Source organism: Anticarsia gemmatalis, chromosome 14 (genome assembly GCF_050436995.1).
Source record: "Anticarsia gemmatalis isolate Benzon Research Colony breed Stoneville strain chromosome 14, ilAntGemm2 primary, whole genome shotgun sequence".
NCBI lineage: Eukaryota > Metazoa > Arthropoda > Insecta > Lepidoptera > Erebidae > Anticarsia > Anticarsia gemmatalis.
In genome coordinates, this window is record NC_134758.1 from 7,263,638 (window position 1) to 7,278,264 (window position 14,627).

Here is a 14,627-nt window from a genome sequence, read left to right on the forward strand (position 1 = left end):
AGCGGAATAAATCTCTATTATATTTAACGACGATGCCGTGGGAAATGCATAAATAAAAGACATTTAGTACTTAGTTAGTTATAATTTTTATTACATTATTCACATTCTATGATGTGTCATAATTCTGTATCTTAAAACTATTTAACCCCAAATTTAAATAAACTATGAACATATAGGTAGTTAGATTTAAAGTAAGAATGGTGTGTTTAAAAGACTGTGGCGTTCTGGATAGCATGAATATAATAATATGTAAAAACAATTAACTAAACTGTTTACATGTAAAAAGTATAAAGAATAAAATTACAGACAGATCACATACTATAGTGTAAGCAATGTTGTCGCTTCGTCAGTTACATTATTTGATTCTCGTCTAAATAGTAAATATTGAGAAATGAAATAGAAATATTGTTACTAATATACACATCCAATCTAAAGGTCACGTTAAACACTTTTAATTTGTGACCAAATTAATAATATTTAATCGTTATAGGTAAACGATACAAAGAATGATCAAATGAAAACAGGTGTAAACTACAAATTAAAAAAGGCGTAAGTAATACTTCCTTATAAAATATTTAACATGTTGCGTAAAGCCATTTTATGTTTTTATTTATTATCTACACATGTATGCAAATTTGAATTAAAAAATAAATCCTGTTTTGTGGTTAACACTTTATAGTTTTTATTAATGACGTAACTATAATAACACTTATCTCACATTTACACATCTTTACCAATGAACCAAATCAAACGATGCTATACGACTGGAATAACATACCAACAGAATACTAGTGACAATACTCATCTACCACACAAATATAAAATTTGTACTATGTGGTGAAGTGCAACACTTCTACTGCATCCTATGCATACATCTTGCTTTGCTTTTTACACCTGTGTTTAATTTGTTCCATTTATAAATGTATATCATGCCGGAGCGCACTAAACACATATTACCTGTGTTGTCAATTGCACCAATATTTGTTATTTATCAAACCATACAATTTATAGGGTCTGCATTCTATATTAATTACTCTTTTTTTTCATAGTACATGGAAACTAATTAATAGAATACAGTACGACATTATATTAAATATATATCATGTCAGATAAAAGGCACTTTTTATTAACAAAAAAGAAAATTACCTCTAGGTATTTATTTATATAAAAATTTATAAAACATATTGAAGGATTGTTATCAACAAAAATATTTATGGAATATAGAAATAGAAATTAATTTGATTTTCGTACAAAAGGCGAATAGGTCCCATTCTTTGAATTATTTGAGACAGTGATAACAAAAAAGAAAACATACATTTATTAAGAAGTAGCAAGTACTTCGACTGTTTCACTTATCAACGTCATATTTACCTGTATAACCCTAGCCGAACCACAAATATTTCCAACAATGTGAATACATTCACACATTTTAAACGATTTTTAAATAAAGCCGTTAATACGAACTTTGGCTGAAAAGAGAAAATTATGCTAATACTTAAATTATAAACTCATAATAATCTAAAACAAAGACATAAACAATTTCATCTATAACATAACATAATGAACTATGACTAAAATCTAATTAACACCAAATATCTAAAACCGCTCTAAACTTGCACAATGCACTAAACCGTCCAATGTTAATTTTGAATGAGTTACATTCACAGTTGTTTCCCACATACACTCTCTTGGTTATACAGCAGTCTTTACAATACCTAAAGCCCTAATCAAGAATTGCGGACATATCTAATATACTCCTTAAAGTAATTTTGATGTCAGTCTGACGAAATTGTCAATATATTATTAAATCTTCACCCTTTCAACATTGTTTCACTGAATTATTTTTAACATTTCATTTTCAAGTCATGTGTAACATAACACTATAATTGTTTTGTACACTGATTTTACCACAATAGAATAAATACATTTTACTCATTCAACATTCGATGATAAGAATTAATTTTAATCAGAATCATTAATTACGAAATCAACAAAAGATACATCACTTCAGAAGTAGTTTAATGTTTCCAATACCTTTAATATTAATATTTAGGCGGTGATGTGTATAGCGCGTAGTAGCTCCTGTCCCTCCACGGAGGTCCAATACTCCACAAATAAGTCACGCTCCTTCTCCAGACGCGTCAGGAATGTAAGTTCAGAGTCACTCTTATTCAAACGTAATAATTGTTTCTTCATCCGTATATTCTGAAAAGAGACCACAACTAATTATTAAGAAGTAACCCTTACTTTGTAATTACTAAATATAATGATTTCTAAAGTAAGTTTAGACATTAATATATTATTATGTTTATGTTAGAGTAAAACATGTAGTTACAATTATTTGAAACAATAATTTATTTTTCTCATAAAATAGATATTTAGGTGTACTTATTGTAGGGCTAAAGATCATCTTAAAAAGACGAAACGCTAGGACGTCCAAGTATCTGCCTATCCTAGCCGGGATATTGAATTGAAATAACAGGTACCTAAGCAAAGTGTACGGATAGAATTCATGTCAGCAATTCACGTCCACTCAAGTTAATAATAGCGTCACAAAGTTATCTTATCGAAATGGGTCGCGACCCATTATACAGTTATAAGTAAAGTGTACATTTCAGTGAGTGCCGTAATTAGTGATGCGGTTCAACGTACTGTTGCTGTTCGTTACGCTATGTACTCGTGCGCATTCCAGAGACGACAGTGACGAGCCTGTCTTGTATTACTATGGTCGCGTAAGTATGCCGTTCATCGTAAGTCATACCGAAGATAAGCGAAAAAGGATAAAGTATAGGTACATTTTACGGTATTCAGGAGATGCGTTTGCGTGGCCACGTTACCGTCTCCAGTGTCGTTAATTTTATGACGATCATGACCCACGTGACGTCGTCATATTATAATAATTATCTTTACAGAAAATCTTCCTTCTTATTTTTTTTTAATGTCTGCATTGCATTGCATTCCACTGCCATTAAGTTCCGCAGACAGTGCCATTCGATCGCGTCCAGTATATAACTGATCGGAATCCGCCAGTCACGATAACATAATGTCGGACAGGAGGAGAGCGAGCGCAGCCTGGCGGCGTGCGGCGCGCGGCAGGCGTGCGGGGCGCTGCTGCGGCGCTACTGGCGCCGGCCCGCGCTCGTGCGCCTGTGTCGCTGTCCGCGGCGCCGCCGCTGCGACGTGCCGGCGCCGCCACGCGCCGCCCTCGACCTCAACAACGCCGCCTCGCTGCAGGTACCCGCGTGATTCCTCCGTACGAATGAGCACGCGTTGACGGGATTATTTCTACTAATATTTCCTCACATGTTTCAAATGGCACGTATTACGTTTCAGTTCTGTCGGCCCGTAGACGATTGGCCGGAGTGTTCGGCGAACGAGAACGCTCTCACCGTGGTCTCGTCCTCTGGACGTATGAACCCCGACGAACTGGAAGAGATGCATCACCGGAACGTGCAACTGGCGCCGCCCGAATTGATATTCAAATGTCGCTGTCGTAGCCCTAACTATTGGAAAATGGCGTCGACTGACGACGCGAACGTCCGCGTTTACCGTTGTTCGTCGCTCCACTTGTGCAAGACCGGGGAACATTGCGGGAATGTCAGTAACGATCTGAACGCTTTATACCAGTCGTGCCTGTGCCCTAAGCACCACATATGCGTCCATAATGGAGGTCTACCGCACACTCATATTTCAGAACTACTCTACGAAGGGATAGGCTGGAAAGCATATTGCCAACGAGTGGGAGACGAATACAGTTACGAAGAATATTAGCTCACCTCAGCCGGTTGAGCGGCGATGTCCTTGGCGACGGTGAGGACCTGTTCGTTGTATTTCTCGGGCCATAAAACACGACTGACTAGTCCGCACTGTAAGGCCTCCGCCGCGGGCAATCGACGCCCCAACACTAGTAAATCGTTTAACTGCAATAAAACCAAAACATATTATTTACCTCCTGCTGAAATAACAGTAAAAGTAAAACAAACAAGGAGCTCCGTATATAAATTGTTAATTTTACATTAATAACTTACCACTTGTCGAGAAAAATGTCGATGGGCAGTGAGCACTCCAACACCTGGTTCTATGGGTGCCGGCGTGTGTGATTTGGCGCTGATGGCGAAGCTGGTACGTTCTGAAGCCAGAGCGACGTCACTGAGCGCAACGAGCGCCAGCCCCACGCCCGAGCACCTGCCGCTCGCCGCCGTGCACAATAACTTACTATGTTGCTCCACTGCTTGTAATACACATCTGAAAACCATTTAAATTCTCTAATTCTAATACTCTATTATATAATCATATATTATATTGAAAGTTAAGGAATATTTTGTAGCTATTTTATAGATATTAAATATAAGCATTATAGAAATACAACCTTCGATAATTAAGAAGAAAATGATTAGAATTAAAACATGTGATATTGAAAATTTTCTTTACTTACCTAACTGCCTCAGCCAGTTCATATGCGTAATTTGTCCTTTTCTCCATATTGTCATCCAACAATGGTCTTAAATCTAAATCTGAACATGTTATGCCACATTCAGGCATAAACAAAGTAACTGATATGTCTTTCTTTGATTCAATGAATTTTAACGCATTTTCTAGCTCTTTTAGTACCTGAAATGTAAGAAATGAACATTTAATAGAGGCACACATGATTTTCACAATCATGTGAAATTATTCTCAATTAACATTTCCTTACATACTCTACTTTCGATTAATATTATAAATAAGAGTTTATGAAGATGTTTGTTACCCTATCAAAAATTACTGAACAGATTTAGAAGAAATTTTTATACTATGGTGTGAAATATTATCTTAATTTTACAAAGTTCCATTTTAAAATAATAATGGTGCTCCTATGATTAACTTAATTTAATTAATTTAAAAATACAGCTTACGTACCTCAATGTTACATATGGACCCTGGTTTTTGAACACATACTACAGCTAATTTTGCATCAAATCTTACAGTTAAATATTTAAAATCTTTACTAATTAATATGTTCTCGTCAACTTTTATTACTTTTTTTTGCTTAGGTGGTTTGTCAACTTTAGAATTTTCTCGTTTTCTCTTGTTTAGGGCAAGATTTAACTTGGAATTCAATTTCTCTTTTATCGACAAACAGTCATCCTTATTAATAGTTTCAGTCCTTGTTACTTCTGGACTGCCCGACATAAACATGTCCACTGTTGGCCGGTCAATGCTTACTTCATCATTTGTTAGATTCTGAACATCCTGTTGAGCATTCCGTGAGCTACTCTGGCTACTCATCTCCACATCACTCAGCCGTCGAGGACTCATACAAGAGCTAGAATAAGAACTTGATGAGTGGCGTCTATATATAATAGAGTCATCAGCACTGTGTGCTTCAAAATCTTCCGAAACAGATGGAGACTTCACTGAACCACCTATTGATGATCTCTGCTTGCCACACAAAATTTTTCTAGCTTCACCCTCTTCATACCTGCATTCTTTTTTTCGCTCCCTAAATTTCATTTCTTTAGTATCAGGTGTTGACGAACTTTGAATCTTTTTAATGAATTCAGCTTTAGTTTTCATGTTTTTTTTACCCTTTGGAGCTTCTGGGGTGAGTTGATAGATCATATTGACTGCTCCTTCATCCATTAATAATTTATCAACCTCTGTCAATCTCTTATTTTGTTTGCTATTTTTTGTAGAGGAAGGCTTTTTCCACTGCAGTTTTGTTAAAGGTGATTTTGATGTTGTGAGTGGTGAAAGGAGAGTTTGTTCAAGCTTAATTTTTTTAGCTGGCAGATCTTTTTCCTGTCCTTGCTCTTTACTCTTCATAATAATTTTACTTTTGGTGAATGTATCTGGATTATCAGGATCAAATATTACTTTTTTCTTAATTACTCTTCCATGTCTTCTTTGTGGTTGACTTTCATCATTACTCTTATTAGTAGCAGTGTTGCCATCAGTTGATTGGGAGTCAATAGATGTCCTTACTGAGTCTTCATCTTGTTTAACTACTTCATTGGAACTCTTTGACAAGTCCTCACTCTCGTCTAGTTGCTTGTTACTTTTGTCTGCCTCTACTCCTTCTTCGTCATCCCACTCTTTCACAAGATCACTAACTATATTTTCTTCACTTTTCAATTCAGGAGTGCTTACTTTTTCTGCAATTTTAACTTCAGGAATTGGTTCTGTTATTGTTTCTACTTTAATCATTTTCTTTTCACTACGTTTTGCTCTAGGAAACTTTTCAATAATGCGTGACTTTCTAGCCTTCTTCTTTAGTCGTGAAAGCTGCTGCAGAGCCACCTGAGCTTCTAGCATTTTATCATTATGTAATGATTTATGAGGTACAGCAATTTGGATCACAGGATGATCTTCATTATTACCTTCCAAAATATCGAGTAGTTCTTCTTTATTAAACACTTCCTGTCTTGCAGCACAGTTATTATTTTCTGCATTATCAGGGACATTAGAAGAGCGGAGTGCTTCACTTAACTCAATACTTTCTCCAAGTTCACTGAGGATATTGGTGTTCTGTTCATCTATTTTATTTTCATCACCCACAGTTTCTATGATGTCACTATCATTTGATTCAATCAATATTTCAGTTTGGAAAGTAACTCTATCCACAGTGGATTCAACAATACTTTCAACTTCCACAACAGGGTCTTCTGTTTTCACATCATCAGAAGCACCTTCTTTGCTTATTTCTTTATCGTCGCCTTTGAGTGCTTCACCAGTATCTGGTGAGGATTCTTCCACATTCACTATGGTCTCCATGATTGTAGTAGTCTCAGTAGTTTGAACCGAAGCGGTTTCGGGCTCCAATGACGGTGATTCTTCTTGTTCTATCATATTATTGTCAGTTTGCACTACCACTTCTGCAACTTCGGCGTTGTTTTTTGCTGCTTCACTTTTACTTTCTTCTGCATTTATAATTTTCGTTTCTACTGCTGATGCCTCTGTAGTTTCGGGCAACTCAGAGACACCATTGGATTTGTGACATACATCCATTTCTATCGAAGACACTACATTCTCATCACTTTCATCGCAAGTAACAGTTATTTTCACAGTATCCACTGAAGGATTATTGAGTGGAGGCTCTTCAACAGCTTCCATTTCACGTTGTAAGTCACTAAAATAACGAATAAGATTTATTATTGCATTTCGGATAACCTAAATCGTGTTGACGACTACAACTAAATTAATAATAATAGAGGTAAATTATTAAGCCCATATCAAATAGTTTCTGTAAGTATGATAGAACCGAATAATTACCTAATAAAAAACTAAATATATGAATTCAATCAAGACAAAGTTTGCTTTGCGTTGCGTCTCTACCAAAGACTAAAATTAAGTTTAAGTTTATGGTACAACAATATAGAATTCACAGATAAGTCAAGCAAAGCGCCATAAACTAACAACAAACATGGTTTCATGAACAATAAGAATTATCTACCTACATTTATGCAAAAATTTAGATAAAGAATTTGATTGGAAATAATAGTGTGTTTGTCGAAGATCATGCATACGAACCTAAATTATATAAACTAAGAACTTTTTGACTCGCCTAACCCGTAAAAGCACCGGAAGTACAACAACCCTTTGCGTGAGTTTGACATATTTGCAACCGTTTGCAACACAGCTCGATACTATCAAAGTTGACACACTGTGACTGTAGTGTTTGACAGAGATCAGAAAGAACTTGTTATTGTTTGCTTTATTATTTATTTCAATTTACAGTTTTAGATTACACCAACAGCACATTAAAATGAACATTTTACCCAAAAAAAGGTACTACATGCATCAATAATAGTAGTTAAAATTTTGATTTATGTATCCTTAGCCTACATAGGTATACCTGCAACAAAATTGCTTACCAATAATGAATACTGAATTGCTATAATCATACTGTTAAAATTAAGAAAAACCATTTGTCGATAATTAATTAAAGTTTCAATTATTTTGATTTTTTACAGGTGGCATGTAAGAACTAAAGAAAATATAGCCAGGGTAAGAAAAGATGAAGCAGAAGCTGCTGAAAAAGAGAAGCAAGAAAGACTGAGAGTTGAAAAGGCAGATCGTGAAGCACGCCTCAGTGTGCTAAAGCATAAAAGCAAACAAAAATTATTAGGTGTCACAGAACCAGAGGAAGAATCTGTACCCACTGAACATATCAACCTATTTACTGATATTGAAGATGCTGTGAAAACTACAAATAAAGAACATGATAAAGAAGTGCAGGACAAAAAAGAAGAATATGAAAAGAAAATTGGTTACTTAACATATCTTGGACAAGACACTAATGAAGCTCTTGGCAAAAAAAACTGGTATGAAGTCTTGCCATCACAAGCTTCAAGGTCTACTGACATCAAAGATACTTATGATAAACTGGTTTTAAAAGATCAAGATGGTAAGCCTAAGATAAAACAACTTGATGAGAAAGATGGTGAGGTATGTTGGAAAAAGAAACAAATGCTGGACCCTATAAATGCCTTTAAACATCTTCATCATTCTTATAAAGAGAAGAAAAAGACTTCTTCAAGTAACCGCAATGACTGCGATGAAAGTGTTATAAAAATCAACAGCAAAGATAAGAACAGACATAAGAAAAAGAAAAATAAAAAAGAAAAAGATAATGAAAAAGAAATAAAGCTGCAGAAATTAAGAGAAGCCAGGTTGCGACGTGAACAACAAGAGAAATATAAAACAGAAAAGTTTTTAACATGTCTTAATAAACCAACAAACACAGAACCTGAAAAGATTACAAAAGTAAAACCAGTTTATAATTCACAATTTAATCCTGAACTTGCAAGACAAAATTATAGATAACATCAATTTGTATATCATTTCTGTAAAATATTAGTCATTTATAAACAAGACAAGTAATTAACATAGAAATAGCATGATTTTATATTAAACTGTTTAGGTATTAATATTAAATATAGTCCAATAAAATGTTAAGTATATTTATCATTACACTATAGTTTTATTTCAAAAGAGTATGAGTAAGTATCATTAATGGAAGTTTATCTTCCAGTTTATCGAAGGAGTAGTTGAAAGTTTCACAAAACAGCTGTAGTATTCTCACAATGCTAGCCACATCTGATGGAGATTCTGAATATTTTAGTCTGAAAAGAGATAAAATACATTTTATTATTTTTTAAAGACAAGAACACTCCAACATGTATATCTCAAAGTCATAGTTAGCACACTGGTTTTAAAAAGTTATTTCGTGTTTACTATTATAATATCGTTCGTATTATTGTTTTCCCTAATTTTGAAAAAGATATATATGAATGCGACTTAAAACCCTTGTCTATAGAAAAAAAACAGAATAGGACCTGAGAACAACAGTAACTGTGAATTGAACCCCACAGAAACTATCTACTCTCATGCACCTTTGCACCTGTTCCCAACTACAATGTGGAGCCATGATGTAGTAGTACAAGTGTGAAAATTTGAAATTTGGATATAGACACCACACATGCTGGGAATGCCATTATATTACGATAAAAAAGTAGTTAAAAACAATACAAAATGTACTGACCTCACATACAAACATAAGTTGTCTACAAAGTTATCAATATTTTCACTTTTACTTTGACGCAGTAAAGAATAGATTCCAACTAACAATGGATAACCATCAATATTATCACCAGCTTTCCTAGTGATTAGGTCGCCTAAAAAATAAAAAAGAATGAACATATTAAGAGGTCCAATAAAAATGTGTCTGGGCATTGGTAATATAATACAAATTACTGTACCTGTAGTGTAACATATTTGCAATTTGGGTAGCTGTGATATCAAAAATACAACAAGTATAAGTCCCATATCAACATTCAATAACTCTGGTGCATTTTTCACGTATATTTTTTCATATGGTTCATAAATACCACATCTCACCAAATGTTCCTCAAGATTGTGCATCAGTAATGATGATACTTTAGGTTTAGTTTCGCTGTGAACTGAAGTTTTAAGTTCACTGATAATTGACCTGAAAAATAATAAAATTTAAAATATTGTAATATATTATAAGACCTCAATTAATTTGCTAATACACAACACATTACTTACTCATTCATTGTCCTCAATGAAGCCTCTAGTTGAGCAGAATCGAATTTGCAACTAGTATTCAACTGGTAAGCAAGATGTTTTCTGATTATTTGCAGAGTTCCTATTAAGACAAGCACATCTGACAACTGTTGAAATACTTTCTGCCCTCTACTAAGAATGTGCTCCAAATCTTTCATATCTGAACTTATATTCCCTACAGCTATTTTGTCTGGGTTGTTTCTGAATATATCTTGGATATTTTGCATTTGATTTTTTATCATGAACCCGTACAAAGTATCTAAGCCATGAAGCCCTACAACTCCAACTGCATCATTCAGTTTCGCGAACGTTTTGTTATTTATAATTTCATTCTGAGATTTTGTGTCGTACCAAGCTCCACAAATGTTGATGTATGTACAAATTCTGGAAATAATATAATAATTATTAAATATCGATATAACTATAGTTTTATAGCTCTGTTTACGCACGCTGCTTCATTACCTCGCATCCAGCAGTTGGGGAATCTGTCGAGCAAGACTGCCCATAAAACCAGCAGAAGGGCTATATAATGTTACTCCTTTGCGGTAACTGATTTCTTTGGCCACACTCTCATTTATAATTGCAGATATCTAGAAAAGAAGACGACAAACCACTGTAAAATATACTACTTACTAAATTGCAAGTCAAATATGTAATGATTAATTAAGTAGTAGGTAGGTACATAATAATATTAGAATAGAAAGTACCTGTTTTTGCCAAATTCTTAATCCATGAATGTTAATGTAATCCTGAATATATTCCAACGATCTTCTATAACCATCCATGCTCTCTGCTAATTTCTGCAGGCGTGCCAGTAAGTTAGCAGCTGTCGGTTGATATTTCTTGCCTTGAGGCTCTAAAAATTCTACGAATTTCTTACTGATGTGTCTTTCTAGTTCTTTCAATAAACCTTCTTCTAACAATTCTGCAGGATCAACTCTTATGACTCCTACTAAAGTTGATCTCATATCCAAGATTCCTGTAAGTGATTTAAAAATTACGATTTGCACTTTTAAGTTTCTCTTTTAACCATTTTTGGAAGACTAGCTGACCCGCGCAACTTCGCTTGCGTCACATAAGAGAGAATGAGTCAAAATTTTCCCCGTTTTTGTAACATTTTTTACTGGTACTCTGCTCCTATTGGTCGTAGCGTGATGATATATAGCCTATAACCTTCCTCGATAAATGGGCTATCTAACACTGAAAGAATTTTTCAAATCGGACCAGTAGTTCCTGAGATTAGCGCGTTCAAACAAACAAACAAACAAACAAACTCTTCAGCTTTATAATATTTTTGGAAGATGTCGGGATTACTTAATTTTTAGTAGGTACCATAAAGGTATTCAATAATTTTATTATCATTAAAGTTGTACTTAGCGGTGAAGTAACATTCGTTGCAGCTCTTGCTTTGGCTGAGGATAAGCAAAAAACGTAGATATATTTAAATAGGCATACCTGTAGTAAAGGTGGAAGCAGAATGAGTGAGTTTGGCAACTTCCATCCTATGATCCAACTGTGCATACTCCCTCAGTTTTTCTTTCTCTAACCTAGTAGGGACTTCTTTGATTGCCCAGGTTTGTAAGTCAATTATTTTCTCTACAATATTAAATACCATCTCTGGAATGATTTGTAATACTTTCTGAATATATTTGATAAGTTCATTACTGTAATATTGGGAGACCGAAACTAAATCATCACTGTGAGCTTGATTTATTCTCAGCAGTGGTATTTCCATGGCACTGGCCAGCTTTAGGAAAAGTGCTCTAAGGCGACTTGTCACTGCTGGATTCTCTTTGATGCTGTCTTGCATATATTTAGTGTATGTGTCAATTGTACACCATGCATAACTAACATCAGCAATTGTCTCCAAGTTAACCAAGGAGTCCTCTTTTAATGATGCAGCCCTCAAAAGGTTTTTCAAAGCTTCTTTGCTGTCACATAAAAACTGGACAATAGTTGAGGTGCTTTTTATTCCATGAAATTCCTCTACTTCATCTAAGGCTTGTAATAGTTGAGTTACTTTTTTGATGGACTTTGAAGACGTGGGTTCCCCTAATGATGCTATTTGCTTAGCAATATTGTCAAACCAAAGCTTCAACTGTTCATTTTCCTGTATCTTGGTAACAGGTTTAGCCCCAGAAAATAGTTCTGATAAACTATTGATCGCCTCTATTGCAAGGGATTTATTCATGTTCCATGATTCAATCCTATTTTCCAACAATTTGTTTAAAATCTCCCTCACTTTCAACTCCAACTCAGCAGTACTAATCAAAAGCTCCAAAATTTTCAAAGGATCATAATTAGTTTCTTTTAACACAAGATCTTTGAGTTGTTTACTCTTTTTGTTATTATCATAAAATGTTACTTCAGAGTTGTGCAAAAGAAGCCATCTCAAAACTAAATTGGAATTTAAAAGGAGACTCAGAATTTTATTAATATTATCCAAGACAAAGTCATCAGTTAATGTTCCTTCTTTTAATAGCTGATGTGTTTTATTTGTTAGCATGATGATTGATCCACCTCTCTTAGAAAATACTTCTTTAACCATTTTGCCATTGCATGTATTATTCAAAGCAGACTTAGCTGCTTTAAAATTGTCCCAGTAATCAATTATATTAATAGTTACACCCATGTATACTGGTATTACCCAATTGCTAGGGAAGAATTTATCAACTATTTCTCTCATTTTAGTTGTGTCTGTGTGAAGATAATGTGGTATGAAAAACAGACACACCATGAGCATGCTGGCCTGTGTAGCTAGTGCCGATGCTTGATGCTCTGGGATTGTATACACTGCCAGTTGGTTATAAATGTCCTCAGATCTTAATTTTCCAACTACTTTTTCAATAAACTCTGGCCTTATGTGGACACGACTGAAATGACGACAACATGAGATCAATGCTATTAAAAAACTGTGTTCATGTTCTTATACAAAGAAAAATACACATTTTACCTAAAGTACTCAACAGGATAATCAGCAGGTCTTTTTCCATTTATCTGGTCATATCCAGTGTCTCTAAGTAGTTTGCAAACATCGTCAATATTGGACTGGGATTGACTTGTACTGTAGCGGTAAAATGCTACTAACAGCCTTTCTCTCATTGGACCAGGAATATAGAGATCGCATAATAAAAGCATTGCACCATATAAGTACAAGCTTTCACACTGAAAAAAACATAAAATGTTTTATTTATTAGTTATCGATTTTTGGTCAATTGTTTATACCTACATACTATGTAATGAGGATCCTTACAAAACATTCTAATAAAATTAATCAAAGATTAGCTTTGTGCTTTTTTAATATGATATCAGATTTTTTACTATTGAACAACATGGAGAAGAATTCAGGGGCAGGGACTGTTAAAGAGTCACACCTAAAAGAGTAGGCACAAGCTAGTTGCCTATGAATATAATTATAATTTATCAACAAGAAAGGTTACAAGAAATTCCCACATTTTATTTTTCTTCTAAATCATGTCTGAAATGTGTCCTACAATGAAGGTTGAATACAAATAACAAGTTATAATTTAATAACTTACCAGTAGTTGTTTGCCTTCTACATCTTTTAACACTGTTTCTATATTTTGTTGTATAAAAGTATTATCATTCAGCTGTTCAACAAATGCATTTAAATCACCTATGTACTGATATATATTTTCGAAAAGCAAATAAAATCTATTTATTAGTTCCAAGTATTTCTCTTTAAGCTCATCATCCAGATCTTGTAATTTCTGTAAAATGTAATGCACATGTTATTATGAGATTTTTTATTAATTTGCAAGAGAATTTGTTCAGTCAAGGAACATAATATTCTGATTTAAATCCATAATCCTTTTTTTATTTTTTTCAGTAAATTATTTTATTGATAATAGTTTATGTTTTATAATAAGCTCTACAGCTTTAAATACTTACTGAGTTCATATTAATTTTCTTTTCTTGAATGTCTGAAATCTTAAAATAACTAAAATCCATGATAACATCTTGATACTTTTGTTGTGCTTCCTTACTATCAAGTCTGCAATATAGTAAAACATATTTCAATAAAATAGGTCAGATAACAATAAAAAATAGTATAAGCCAAATTTAAATATGATTCATATTGATGATAGTGAAGTAAATGTATTTACATTCAAAAAATCTGTAAGCATATACCTACCTATTTAATTAAAATAAATTAGTGGTTCAACAAAACGTAAAAACTAAAATTCATACCTCGGTTAGGAGAATAAGATTGGAGGTTTCAAAATAAACATACTTGAAAAAGATGTTTGCATAAATTATTCTATGTATATAAAAACAGAAGCATATTATTATGAGCTTGGCTAAACAGACAAGTGATTACACTTACTGATAAGCCGAGGGTTTATGATCCTTAAGTCTAAGGATTTCAGCAACTATCGCATTCCCATGAGACACTAATCTCAATAAATTTTGAGCGCATAGATTGTCTTCCGACATAAATAACTTCATTTTTATAACTTATCTCTAAAACACTAAAACACAAACTTGGAAACCTTGGACTGTCAAATCTGTAATGTTATTAAACCAGTTAATGTCAT

The 14,627-nt window shown here is 33.9% G+C and overlaps 4 protein-coding genes across 4 annotated transcripts; 2 read left to right on the forward strand and 2 right to left on the reverse strand.

Moving 5' to 3' along the window:
* Window positions 1-73: 73 nt before the first annotated feature.
* Window positions 74-7,331, reverse strand: HIPP1 (HP1 and insulator partner protein 1). The gene is made up of 6 exons (XM_076123027.1): window positions 7,252-7,331; window positions 4,900-7,108; window positions 4,436-4,611; window positions 4,029-4,245; window positions 3,777-3,920; window positions 74-2,205 (listed from the first exon to the last, which is right to left on the reverse strand). The coding sequence occupies exons 2-6, from the start codon at window positions 7,090-7,092 to the stop codon at window positions 2,050-2,052; spliced, it is 2,886 nt and encodes a 961-aa protein (XP_075979142.1). The 5' UTR covers window positions 7,093-7,108; window positions 7,252-7,331; the 3' UTR covers window positions 74-2,049.
* LOC142978546 (uncharacterized) lies at window positions 2,603-3,783 on the forward strand. The gene is made up of 3 exons (XM_076123031.1): window positions 2,603-2,732; window positions 3,055-3,234; window positions 3,334-3,783. Exons 1-3 carry the CDS (start codon window positions 2,637-2,639, stop codon window positions 3,769-3,771), a joined length of 714 nt encoding a protein of 237 aa, XP_075979146.1. The 5' UTR covers window positions 2,603-2,636; the 3' UTR covers window positions 3,772-3,783.
* A 283-nt stretch (window positions 7,332-7,614) lies between the features above and the next one.
* Window positions 7,615-8,952, forward strand: LOC142978354 (leukocyte receptor cluster member 1 homolog). Its single transcript, XM_076122766.1, has 2 exons — window positions 7,615-7,767; window positions 7,953-8,952. Exons 1-2 carry the CDS (start codon window positions 7,745-7,747, stop codon window positions 8,803-8,805), a joined length of 876 nt encoding a protein of 291 aa, XP_075978881.1. The 5' UTR covers window positions 7,615-7,744; the 3' UTR covers window positions 8,806-8,952.
* Strump (WASH complex subunit strump) lies at window positions 8,770-14,623 on the reverse strand. Its single transcript, XM_076122764.1, has 11 exons — window positions 14,417-14,623; window positions 13,981-14,083; window positions 13,608-13,799; window positions 13,022-13,233; window positions 11,524-12,941; window positions 10,776-11,047; window positions 10,531-10,658; window positions 10,051-10,452; window positions 9,741-9,970; window positions 9,524-9,656; window positions 8,770-9,104 (listed from the first exon to the last, which is right to left on the reverse strand). Exons 1-11 carry the CDS (start codon window positions 14,536-14,538, stop codon window positions 8,963-8,965), a joined length of 3,354 nt encoding a protein of 1,117 aa, XP_075978879.1. The 5' UTR covers window positions 14,539-14,623; the 3' UTR covers window positions 8,770-8,962.
* Window positions 14,624-14,627: the final 4 nt, after the last annotated feature.